This window comes from Pichia membranifaciens, assembly GCF_001661235.1.
Source record: "Pichia membranifaciens NRRL Y-2026 unplaced genomic scaffold PICMEscaffold_2, whole genome shotgun sequence".
Lineage (NCBI taxonomy): Eukaryota > Fungi > Ascomycota > Pichiomycetes > Pichiales > Pichiaceae > Pichia > Pichia membranifaciens.
This window is the reverse complement of record NW_017566983.1, coordinates 1,260,033-1,272,352: the sequence shown is the minus strand read 5'-3', so window position 1 is coordinate 1,272,352 and position 12,320 is coordinate 1,260,033. Positions and strand designations below refer to the sequence as shown.

General features: G+C 43.1%; 3 protein-coding genes and 1 non-coding gene across 4 annotated transcripts; all 4 read left to right on the top strand.

The window, feature by feature from the left end:
- Nucleotides 1-576: 576 nt before the first annotated feature.
- Nucleotides 577-2,436, top strand: PICMEDRAFT_31287 (hypothetical protein; the record flags this gene model as incomplete). The annotated part of the gene is made up of 2 exons (XM_019162689.1): nt 577-918; nt 970-2,436. The coding sequence occupies 2 exons, from the start codon at nt 577-579 to the stop codon at nt 2,434-2,436; spliced, it is 1,809 nt and encodes a 602-aa protein (XP_019018723.1).
- Nucleotides 2,437-3,689: 1,253 nt separating this feature from the next.
- On the top strand, nt 3,690-6,310 carry PICMEDRAFT_15543 (hypothetical protein). The gene has a single exon (XM_019160868.1). It carries the CDS (start codon nt 3,933-3,935, stop codon nt 6,141-6,143), a length of 2,211 nt encoding a protein of 736 aa, XP_019018722.1. The 5' UTR covers nt 3,690-3,932; the 3' UTR covers nt 6,144-6,310.
- Nucleotides 6,311-6,408: 98 nt separating this feature from the next.
- On the top strand, nt 6,409-6,480 carry PICMEDRAFT_t71. Its single transcript has one exon. It is a non-coding gene; the product is annotated as a tRNA-Glu (tRNA).
- A 258-nt stretch (nt 6,481-6,738) lies between these two features.
- On the top strand, nt 6,739-12,210 carry PICMEDRAFT_116427 (hypothetical protein). Its single transcript, XM_019159819.1, has one exon. The coding sequence runs from the start codon at nt 7,030-7,032 to the stop codon at nt 12,025-12,027; it is 4,998 nt and encodes a 1,665-aa protein (XP_019018721.1). The 5' UTR covers nt 6,739-7,029; the 3' UTR covers nt 12,028-12,210.
- Nucleotides 12,211-12,320: the final 110 nt, after the last annotated feature.

Below are 12,320 nucleotides of genomic sequence, written 5' to 3'. Positions count from 1 at the left end.
AGGCCGGGCGCCAGCAGTGGATGTGTGTTCCCCTTTAGGTTGTGTGTGTTGGGTGCTTCGCCGTATTGTTTGTTGTCTGCTTGTCGCTTCCTTCTTCTTGTGCTCCTGTTCTGCTCGTGCCCTCTTTCCGCACACCTTTGCATCCATCGCCCCCCGCTCTCCAGGGACACGCACGCCTGCACGCCTACAAGAACACCGCATCGCCGCAGACCAGATTGCTTGTCTGCCTGCAACCGCACCACCGCTCATCCGATCCGTCCAGCACTCGGCTTTTAAACATCTCGGAACTCCCTCCAGTGGGTACTATCCACCCAGACAGCCAGCATGAGTGAGCCGAAATCCGCAGAGGAAGCCGCCCAGACCGCGGGCGGCAGCAACGTCACCGACAACGTCGACAACGTCGACAACATCGACAACATCGACAACATCGACAACGAGGGTAACGCCGCCAGCCCCTCGGACCCCACCAAGGTCCTCTCCAACGGCACCCAGAACACAAACGATATCCAGTCTCTAAGCTCGTCGTCCGCGTCGTCCGCAAGCTCCTCCAGGTCCTCCGTCGCCGACGAGGGCGCAATGGCCCCTCAGGCGTACGACCCCGAGGAGGCCACCTCCCAGCTCTCCGGTAACTTGAGCTCCACCCTCTCGAGAGCAGACTCCTTGAAGATGGTGAGAACAGAAACGGCAAGATCCTTGAAAGACAAGGGTCTGAACAAAACAGTCACCTTGGCAGACCCAGTCAGACCAACGAACGTCGACAACCCAATCTTCCCGGAAGAGTATACCATGGAAACAGAAACAGGTTTGGTCCCTGTGGAAACCTTGCATGAGATCGGTAGATCCAGAGCGGCGAGCAGAATGCTCACCAGAAAATCAACCCGTCGTTCCGAAGCGTCTAAGCCATCGAATCAAGAAGGCGTGGAAACGCCTGCTCAGCAAGATCAAGAATCGCTAGAGGCCACCTCCAAGTACGACAAACCTTTCGACCCGGAAATCCAATTCGTCACCTTCACAATAAATGACCCGGCAAACCCTCACAACTGGAGCCCCAAGGCCAGATGGTTCTATACCATTGTGCTTTCCCTGATGGTGGTCTGTGTCGCCTTTGGCTCCTCCATTGTCACCGGTGCGTTGGGCCTAATGAGTGAAAAGTACCATGTCAGTTTGGAAGTCTCGATTCTTTCCTGTTCCTTGATGGTTTTGGGCTTTTCCGTCGGACCCCTTCTTTGGTCTCCTCTATCAGAACAGATCGGTAGAAGGCCCGTCTACTTCATCTCCTTCGGTCTATACTTTATCTTCAACATTCCATGTGCCGTCGCACCAAATATCGGTACCATCTTGGTCTGTCGTTTCCTATGTGGTGTCTTTGCCGCGTCAGGGTTGGCCAACGTTGGTGGTTCCATTTCCGATATGTTCCCTACCGAAACCAGAGGAAAGGCAATTGCCTACTTTGCCGCTGCTCCTTATGGTGGACCCGTCATTGGCCCATTGGTTGGTGGTTTCATTTCAAGATACGATGGTAGAATCTCACTTGTCTTCTGGGTCAACTTTGCGTTTGCAGGTCTGATGTGGATAGTCGGTTCGGCTATTCCAGAAACTTATGCTCCTGTCATCTTGAAGAAGAGAGCCAAGAAGTTGAGAAAAGACACGGGCAACCCAAAGATTATGACAGAACAAGAAGCTGCAGGTCTGTCCTTGAAAGAATTGATTGAAACTTGTCTCTACAGACCTTTGAAATTTGCCATGACTGAATTAGTTCTAGACTTGATGTGTTTCTACGTCTGTTTGATTTACTCCCTATTGTACGCATTCTTCTTTGCATACCCTGTTGTCTTTGGTGAATTATACAATTTCGGTGATGACTTGGTTGGTATGGTTTTGATCCCTATAATTATCGGTGCAGGTTTGGCTCTATTAACCACTCCTATCATTGAATCTTACTACCTGAAGACATGTCAACGCCGCCAGGCAACTCCTGAAGATCGTCTCATTGGTGCCATGATTGGCGCTCCATTCCCTGCCATTGCACTTTGGATTCTAGGTGCCACCTCGGAGAAGCACGTTTTCTGGGTCGGTCCTGCCTCCTCCGGTTTGGCTTTCGGTTACGGTATGGTCTTGATCTACTATTCCTTGAACAACTACATCATTGATACCTACGCCAAATATGCAGCTTCCGCATTGGCCACCAAGGTCTTCTTGAGATCTGCCGGTGGTGCTGCCTTCCCATTGTTTACCATGCAAATGTATCACAAATTAGGATTGCACTGGGCTTCTTGGCTCTTGGCTTTCATCACTACTGCGATGATTGCGCTACCTTTTGCCTTTTACAAGTGGGGTAAAGGTTTGAGAAAGAAGTTTTGTCGTGAAAACTATTCTGCATTTGACGACGATGACGATGATGAAGATGAAAATTCAACCGACGGTAAGCAGGAATAAGGGCCTCGGAGCACAATTGATAATATGAAAACGGAAGTAGAATTTAGATTACCTCACTCCTTTCATTCAAAGAGTTCCACGCCAGGTGTTGTTTCGCCTAATCTACAATACGATTTTAAAATGAAGAAAAAAAATAGAAAAACAATATTCTCTGAATTTTAATTATCTCCAGAACATAAACTTTTGAAAAAAAAAGAAGCATCATAGAACACCGATAGAAAAAGAATACTCACTTTCTTCTTCCCTAATCTTAACATCTCTCGTTGATTGCTATATTTTTTTGCTCTCTTTCCTATTAGTTGTCATCTTTGATTGTTAAATTAGTCTTTAGTTCTCTACTCATCAGGACCTTTATTCCCTCGTTAATAATTCTTTTAATTTAATCTTATACACATCCTTAGTACCTAATTTGGTTATATATATAGTCTAATCTAATACTTAATGCTTAATCTTCTAGTCTCTTTTCCTTATTCCCTCTGTATCTGCTAAAATCCCTGTCTGAGAAACATTGTAGCCTCATTCACTGGATTGGTAATCGTAAACGACTTTCCTCCCATCTCCGCGTTGCTAAGTTGGCCCTCTACTTCAATGTCTCGCTCGGCAAGTCCATAGTCGAATAGCTTCCACGATTTTCGGCTGCGCTGGAAATGCTGATCGAAGACGATATTGCTCTGCACGCAAATGTCCTCGATACTCTTCCATGTGTCCAGATTGATTCCGTGTATACAATAGCCTGTGCAGTGGTACAACAACACATCAAGATAATAGCACTGGCAAAAAGTGTTTGATGTTCCACAAAACTCGAAATAGTCCTGCTTTACCGTACTGTGGCAGTCCATATATTCATGAGTGCTCTGCAATAGCCAACAAAATAAGAAAAAATTCTTTGTTAGTCTAAGTTCAAATTTGCTTGCAAATACACTACCACTCTTTCTCTATCATGAGAAAGAAACTTTGTTTTTGTTCATACACAGATTGGTCCCATGTGTGAAAACCTGAGACTGTTTTGGGCACTGTTGAAAGCAACTGATTTCCCTACAGCTGTGGCCAAGAACGATGTCAACACGACAACTAAGTAAAAGACTACAGAAAGCATCGGTAAATCTTAATTTTATTTTGGTACTGCTACTGAATGCTTCAACTCATCTACAGAAAAGCCATTTGAAGGCACTGTGCTGAAGCCAAAATACGTCCGATGTTCGGTTATCAAGGGGTCGTTCCCCTTTATCAACAGACCCAGGCTGTCACGTGTCTCTCACGCCTTTTTCTTCTTGACTTTTTCCGTTCCCCGCGGCGAGATTTTCCCTGTCTCTATGGTGGTGAGGAGGGATGATTCACCACTTCGATGACTCTGCCGTTGTTACGAGGGGGGGAGTGACTGGAGGACGTGTCTGGGCAACAGAGTAAGAGAGATCTAGCCATTAGAAGGAAACTAAAGTGTGTTTCGTGATAGATAAGAAACGAGAATAGGTTTTCCATATAAAGAGAGGCCAGAGATGTCGAGTGAGGTGGTCAGCAGCACTCTAACACAGGATGATTCCCTCACGAGGAAAAAAAGTACCACCAACAGTAACAACGGCGGTGAAAATCACGGCTCTAGGAGCTCGTCCTCGAGTAACGGGACTACCAGCATCATAAGAAAAAAACTCAACTTCACGGATGAGGCTCTCTGGAAGCAGTTCTCCTCTAGAAGACTTCAGTTAGTGGAGTCCCTATCGTTAAGCTCTAAGAAGGCAAGCGAACAGGATGAGGAAATAAAGGTGTGTGCAAACACGCTAATGACAGAGTTTCACTTTGCAGAGTCCTCATTACCAGAATTTGACAAATTAGTTAGATTGGCAATCCAAAGTGTGAGACGAAATAAGAAGAGGTCAGAGAAAAGGTTGGCAAGCAAACTTGAAACATTCACAAGCGACGACGAGCAGTTCCCGCATAGTATAAAAAGACCGAAGGCGGAGAGACATGGCAGCGGGGCTGGTAGTAGGAGTGATGAAAGAAGCGATGAAAACGATGATGGGGCCCACAACTTGAACCTGTTGTCGACAATATTGATCGAGGAGGAAAACCATAATAGACTGCATAGTCATAGCAGCGATTACAATGGCGAAAATGACGGAATACCCAACACCGATAGCGAGATCACGACCTCCAACAGCATTGTCACCAATCCGAAAAAGACCTCTTCTGTCATGGACTTCTCGCTGATCAACCACAATCATCACAAGAGTGGCGATCACAAGGATACGGAAAACATTGACTCTAGGGTTGCCATAGATTCACTGGTAGCCCCAATAATACAGGACTCTGATAAGTTGCCTTCGATTAAGAAGTTGGATGAAAGCCCTGAATTTGCAAACGAGTCACAAAAAATCTTGCATAAAATAAAAAACTCGAAAAGCTGTTTCGAATTCTCGAAAAACTCAGGCAACGACTATAGTAGGACGCAGAACTATGATCTACTAGAAGAATTTGGTTCAAGTTGTATCAATGCTGCTGTTCTTTACACATTAGAAAAATGGTTCGACCATTTACTACCAGATTCTTCATCTTACATAAAGCTTAGACTGAAAAGCGATTTGACTTTGGGTTTAATCATCAAAAATCTGGACACTGAATCGGTGGAAGTAAACAGATTAAGCAATTATGTTGCATCCCAATTGTTCAAAAAATTAATTGGTGGCTGTGTGAAGGATTACGGCTTTGATTCCACCCTGAACCCGCTATGTGATATTTTTCACAGCATAATATTAAAGGATTACCCCATTATAGCAAAGGATCAACTGAGAAAAAATCAAGACCTTGACGTCAATAGGAACTACGCGAAAAATGTTCACAGTAGCAAAGAAGTTAATTTTCGGGAGAGCAACACAACTGAACCGAAGACGAATTATTTCAAGAACCTCTCAGTTATCGATTCTACTATCTCACAACCGAGTGCACATTCTGTTGATCTTTTCACAACATCTCCAGTCAACTCCAGTGCAAATAGTAAAACTCATGACAGTGATAGCGCGTTGATAGAACACAAGATGAATTTTTTATCACACTCAGAGATGCCGGACTTTCCCTTGTCTACGGCTCATATACCTATTCCACCTGCAAACATCCCATACCTGCAAGATCATCAAATGATGGACTCCCAGATGAAATCATCAACTATTGCACCACCGCCACTGCTGCGCTCCAAACAGTACACAAACGTCACCATAAAATTCAAAGAGAAGGATTTGAAATTCAGATATTGTATGGATAGTAATGCTCCACCCACAGTACTGGAGCTGATTACCAACTGCAAGCAAGCTTTTGGAGTTGTCACTTCAACCAGGGTCCTTAACCTTCGAAATCTGAGGTCGGGTGATATCATCAAGACGGATCATGAGCTGGAGCGTGTACTACGAATGGCGGCCATGCTAAGCACCGATGGGAATGGAGAGGTCGGTTTGGAACTAGTTTTTGCCAATGTGACACAGGGCTATTTGAATTTGAACTATGATTCTTCCACAAAGTCCAAAAACAAAAACGAAAGAGAACATCCAGCAGGAGGTGATGATGACCGTAAACTTCCGGCAGAACACGAGCATGAACACCATTTAAATAGTATCAGCACAGGTGATTCATTAATAGGAAGATACTTACCACCTCCACGGCCTATCAGACCCGATTCTCAACCAAGAAATACATTCATGAAATTCCAACCGCTTTTGTGAACCTAGCCCCATGAACGCCATATATTGGTAGATTCCTTTGTAAATAGAAAGGAACCCAACTTGTAACATTTTGATTCTAAATTAGTAATATAGATTAATATAATTTCAGCTTTAATATAGAACACAGTTCAAATCTGAGTTTCTGCTCTTCATAAACTACCCAATTCTTTCCTATAGCGCTCCAATATCAAGTATAACTCCCAAAAGATTTATGTATTGTTCTTTGTGAATATGAGGGCACTAGACACAAACCCCCTTATCCACCTCCGATATAGTGTAACGGCTATCACGGTCCGCTTTCACCGGGCAGACCCGGGTTCGACTCCCGGTATCGGAATTCTTTTTTCTTGGATTCAGTTGAATCAAGTTATTTGATACAATAGCCTCAATTTTTTCAAGTTGTTGATCTTGATTGACACTATTGGCTCTATTCCTGTGTTTTTCTTACTGTCATCTAAGGTTTACAGGAAAGATCGCTTCTTCTTTCTGCAATAGCTTTCTATCTGGAGCAGCAACGGAGCATGAAAATATGTCCTGTTCCCCCCTAATAAGATCAAAATTTCCATATATTCGCGAGATCTTTCACTCCCCCAATGTATTATATGAGAACACAGCACGAGTGAGACAGAAACCGGATATTTTAGCAGAACTGGTGGTGTGAAGGCCAGAGACAGTTGACTTTTGAGGTTTGTTGGTTGATCAGGATTCGGCTTGTTCTTTCTTTTCTACTATTTGTTTTGTGCAAGAAGGAATGCTGTGTATTTGAGTCAGTTAATAAGACACCACACATCCTCCACATTGCTAGAAGTTTGTTTTCAATCCAGTCACATAATCTTATTTGCAGCATTAGAAATTCTGAACCTTTTAGCTTTACACCGTGTCAAGTATGTCCGAGGATCATATTCATTTTTCATCTTCTGTGGATGATGACTTTTCGAAAATTGGTGGACCATTTTCTTCAAACTCACAAATGCTTTCTAGCTCTAAAGAGCAGCAAATAATCCGAGACATCGACGATCAGGCTATCAAGGCAAATGACGCTATACATAATGCCAACTCGAGCTTTGTTCTACCGCCGAAGATAATTTCTTCATTTACTTCCCCATCTTCTCCCATGGAAGTCACAGAGAAAAACTACGATCTGCCCTCACAGTCTTCCAATGACTGTTTGCTCACAGCAACTAATGATGTGAATCAACTGAATCAATTATTGAGCATGAACAAAAATACGAGTAAGAGAGCTTTCAATGATTCAGATTCTGCTGACCACATTAAAAGACAACAAGTTGATAGCGTTGTCAGTGTTGATACCGATATTCCGATTAGTTTTGATACAAATGAATTAAAACTTAAAGATGGTTTAGAGGATGTCAGTCACGATCAAAACAGTTACGATCTCAACTCTACTAATTTTAGTATCAAGTTCGAAGGTTTAGACTCGGTCGACACACCAAACTCAATGACTTCCGATTCTGTAATGACGGAAACTGCTAATGGTAGTCCATCGAGTTTCCATAGAAACGGGAGTGATCTTGCCAAATCTAAAGTAATAAAGTTTACCCCAAACAGAACGACTGAAAACATAAAAAAACCACACTTACTGTTGACAAATCCAAATTCGAAAAAGTCCAAACGAGAGCCAACCAAAGGCCCTCCAAAAAATTCAAGGTTTTTCAAAGTTTACAGTTTAGATGGCTCGAAAACATCAAAGCCTTCATCAATCCACCATTACAATCCTTATAGATATCCACAGAATAGAAGTAAATTGAATCCTCACCCTGATTTTATTCGCAATAAGAAAGATGATCCAATAACAGGTCCTATAAAGGTTCCAGATGTTTCAAGTACTGAAACTGTGCAAGCTCTAGCCAATGAGGTGATTGACTCAGTATCAAAGTATGAAAACAAGATTCCTGAATTGAAACCCTCCATTGAAGAGTTTGAAGACATTTATTCCTATATAACCTCAATTAAAGAGATAGGTGAAAAATACGGAGCTGTTAAAATTGTTCCCCCAAAGGAATTCTCTCCCAAATTTGCGATTAATCTTGAATCCTTCTGGATTAAATCTAAGAGGCAACTGTGGAGATCGCCTTCTGAGGAGCTTAATGCAAGGTGTGAGTTCTACAAACAGTTGAAAGACTGTTTGAAAGAAACAGGATCAATATCCATCAACAAATTACCATGCATAGACAAACGTGCAATTGATTTGTATCGTTTATATAGAGTTGTCAAATTGCGTGGTGGTTTCGAGAATTGCTGCAATGATAAACTCTGGGCACAAATAGGCCGTGAATTAGGATTCTACGGTAAAATTAGCAGTTCTTTATCCTCTTCAATTAAGTCAGTTTATCAAAAATACATAACACCATGGGAAATTAGCAACAAAGACAAAAATCAGGATTTTCTGAATTTAGCCAGAAATGATGAAAAGAATAGTCTTCCTCTTGCACCTGGGACTATTTCTGCTCCAAATATTCCTGTTATATTGGGTTCCTCCGCACCTATGTTAAGAAACAGAAACACCTTGATAAACGCTGGATTTTCAACTTATTACGACCAAGCTACCACACAAAAAAAAGGTGTTACTTTGAATGATTTGCAAACTTTACCTGATTTCGATTTCTACCATTGGAGTGATCCATTATCAGTAGATGATACAAACCCTACTGAGCTAAAAATTTCATCACTGTATACATTAAAACAATTTTATGACAAGAGCAGAATTTTAAAAAGTCAGGTTCTAAACAAATTTTTTGAGTCTGAACACTATAAATTCGAGAATTTGGACTACTTGGAGTCTACTTTTTGGAAGTTGCTAGAAAACCCAGATGTAATGTTTGAAACAGAAGTTGCCATGGGTCAAAGCACCAACATACACGATTCGAGTTATGAAAATAGATTTTTATCCGAAAAAAATGGAGATTTATCTGATTCTATCTTAGGCTCATTGAATTTCAACAATACTACAGTTGCGGATGGATCCGTTTTACAATATGTTAATTGCGACTCAGATTCAATTTATCATTCTTCGCTCAATTTTTCAATGTTCTATGGTACTCAATCATGGTGTTTGGAAGATCATTGGTTTTACAACATTGACTATCATTATTTAGGTGATGCCAAATCTGTGTACGTTATACCACCGGAGTACCAAGAGCAATATGAATCCCTTATCAAATCCCAGCTTCAAGCAAGAAGCAAGGAAGGTGAGAAAACAGCTGAAACCTACAAATTGTTTGAGAAGGAAATTGCGAACTACGATATATACACTGCCTGCTTAGAAAATCAGGTTTGTTACGATATGAATTTGCCAAGATCTAGGCCAAATGACTTAGGATTTGAACCGCTGATAGAAAATAATTCTACCCCTACTAGATTCAATGGGGATATAATGTTTTCGCCTGAATATCTAAAAGAGAACGGAATACCTGTTTACCATGCGTACCAAGAAGTAGGGGACATTATAATAAAGTTCCCTAAAGCTTACACGTCATACTTCTCACTGGGAACTAGCGTAACAGAGTCTGTTAATATTGCGAACACCGATTGGTTGAAAGAGTCCCTCAATGTATCGAAATGGCTGCAAAAGCAGCAAATTCCCCCAAGGTTTTCCACTTTTGCAATGCTTCTAACCGCCTCTAGAGAATCGAAAGATATTAAGCTTTTGAGCGGCGTGAAAGATGTATTAGATCATTTAGTCAATGACGAGATCAGGAAAAGAAACGAGATTCGAATGTTTCTGAAAGAAATCAAGTTTAGTGCTGATTGCAATGTCATAAACCATCTTAACGAAATAAAAGATCAAGAAAACGATACAGGCATTTCTCAAGATATGGCGGAGAATGACGATGAAACTGTGGGTACCAAGTTAGCCTTTAAGCTTGGAAACTGGAACAAGGTCACCGATTATGATTTAGTTGACATGTTTCCTACATTTGTGTGCGCCAAGAATATAGCTAATAAGCAAAGCAACTTCACTATGTCCTTGGATGCGTTCCTTACAAGCATCAAAAGCGACGATAGCAAGAAATACGCTTACGAAATGATATCATTAGTTGACGATGAATACCTATACGAAACTCTTGATATACTCAAGGGTAAACTACAAGGAATGAAAGAGTGGTCGGAAAAATATCATAAGGTTTTGGATGAGTATTCAGTTCCACCGCTTGAGAAAATCTTACCGCTTTTTGAAGAGGGTGAAACGATTTTTGATCAAAAAAATTTTAAGTTCGGCCAACTGGATGAGACAGAGAGACGTAGCTACGAGGAGTTCGTATATCTCAGAAGCGAAGTTAAGCGTACGGAAGAGTGGCGAAAAAAGGTAAATTACTTTTTAGGTCTCAAGAACCAAGGAGTGGGTGAATTACTTCCATTCTCTGATTTCAAGAAAATGGCTGAAGATGCAAGCCTTTTGACGTTGTCAACCAAAGAGGCAACGGACGTTATCAATCTTGCCAATGAAGTTGTAAAATTTGAGAGACTGGTTGCAGAGCCATTGAGTAAAGGCAAGGACCAGCTGGATTTGGACGAGTTGAAAAAGCTTCACATAATTGGCAGTGAGATTCGAGTTGAGCTGGAGTCATTCAAGGTATTGGATAAAGTTGTCAAAAGGAATAGCTGGATCGATAGTGTTCAGAATAAGGAAATCAACAATCTTGAAGGTCTCAAAGGAGTCATCGAGGAGGGGAAAAAACTCTCACCTTCCAATGAGGGCGATGTCAAACTTTTACAAGATTTGGAAGATAAATACAAGAAGGCTAACGAAATCAATGAGAAATACCAGGAACTGAAGCAAAGCCAGCGGAAGATTTCCATTGACGAGCTCAAGAAGTTGCACGAAGAAAGTAAGGACGCACCTTTACACGAGATCAGAGAGTTTACCGGGAGAATGATCAAAGAACATGATTTCATTACCGTCAATATCTCACCTTTCATCAAGTTGCTTCGGGAGAAGGATAATGTTTTGGCAGCAGAGAAGGAACTTCCTGAGAAAGTTGAGGTTTTCTTGAGATATCACGAGCAAATCAACAAGAGCATGTCTGTTGAAAATATCGAGAACAGTATTTGGGGGCTCACAAATTACGAAGACCTCGAAGATGACGGCAACTTTTTGAAGCAGCAGATTATCGAAGGGCCAGAGGAGATTACGCGAGAGATCAACGAGAACTTCCAGAGTCTTTTGCTTTTCGGCAAGGACGACTTCAACTTCAGCAACATGAACAAGTCGGACTGCCTCAACTACCTTGCGTCGTACAACATGGACTTGTTGAACTCGAACGAAGACCGGTACTGCGTGTGCCGCCAGATGCATGAGGGCAACATGGTTGAATGCGAGAACTGCAAGCAGTGGTTCCACTTCAACTGCATCGGCTATGTCAGCAACGGAGGCCAGGACGACAGCAGCAAGTACGTCTGTCCGCTTTGCGACTACGAGAACAAGTATCCGACGACCCACAAGTTCTACGCCGACGTGTCAGCGAAGATCAAGTTCGAGCAGCTCCTGGAGTTTGCCACCCGTATGATGAAGGAGTGCTCCATCCTGACTGACTACGAGGTCACCTTTCTCCGCGTGGTGAATAAGTTTTACGGCTTCTACCGGCAGGTCGTAAGTTCCGGGGTCGTGAAGCTCGTGAGGCCTGCAGACGGCGGCCCCGAGCAACTGGTTGTTGTCGAGAACGACGTAGGCACGCTCCGCCGACTCCTCCAGAAGATCGGCGCCTGCACGATCAACTACGACGGGCTGCACCGCATGCTCCGTGAACAGTACTGCCAGCTCTGTGTTGCCGCCCGGGGCGGTGCAGAAGATGGCCCTGCTGCAACGCCAACGGCGGGTTTGGCACATCTCCAGCAGCACGCGGGACCATCCCCCGAGCACTAGCGGTGTCTCCCCCCCCTTGTGTACAGTATGTATTGTAACGTGTATCGAAGACGAACCTCACGACCATCATGGCAGAGACAAAGCAGCCGTTATTGTCATGCCTGTGGTGGCACAATGGCCTTGCGGCCCGACGTCCCGACGCCGGAGAGGGGCTCGCACGAAATGAAAAGCGGGGCAGGCCGATGTGGGGGTGGCCCAATTGGAGCCGAATGAGGGAGACGAGACGAGCCGGACGAGACGAGGGGGTGTTGAAGTTGCTAGATGAGCTTTTTGGCGTTGGAAGACATGGACTT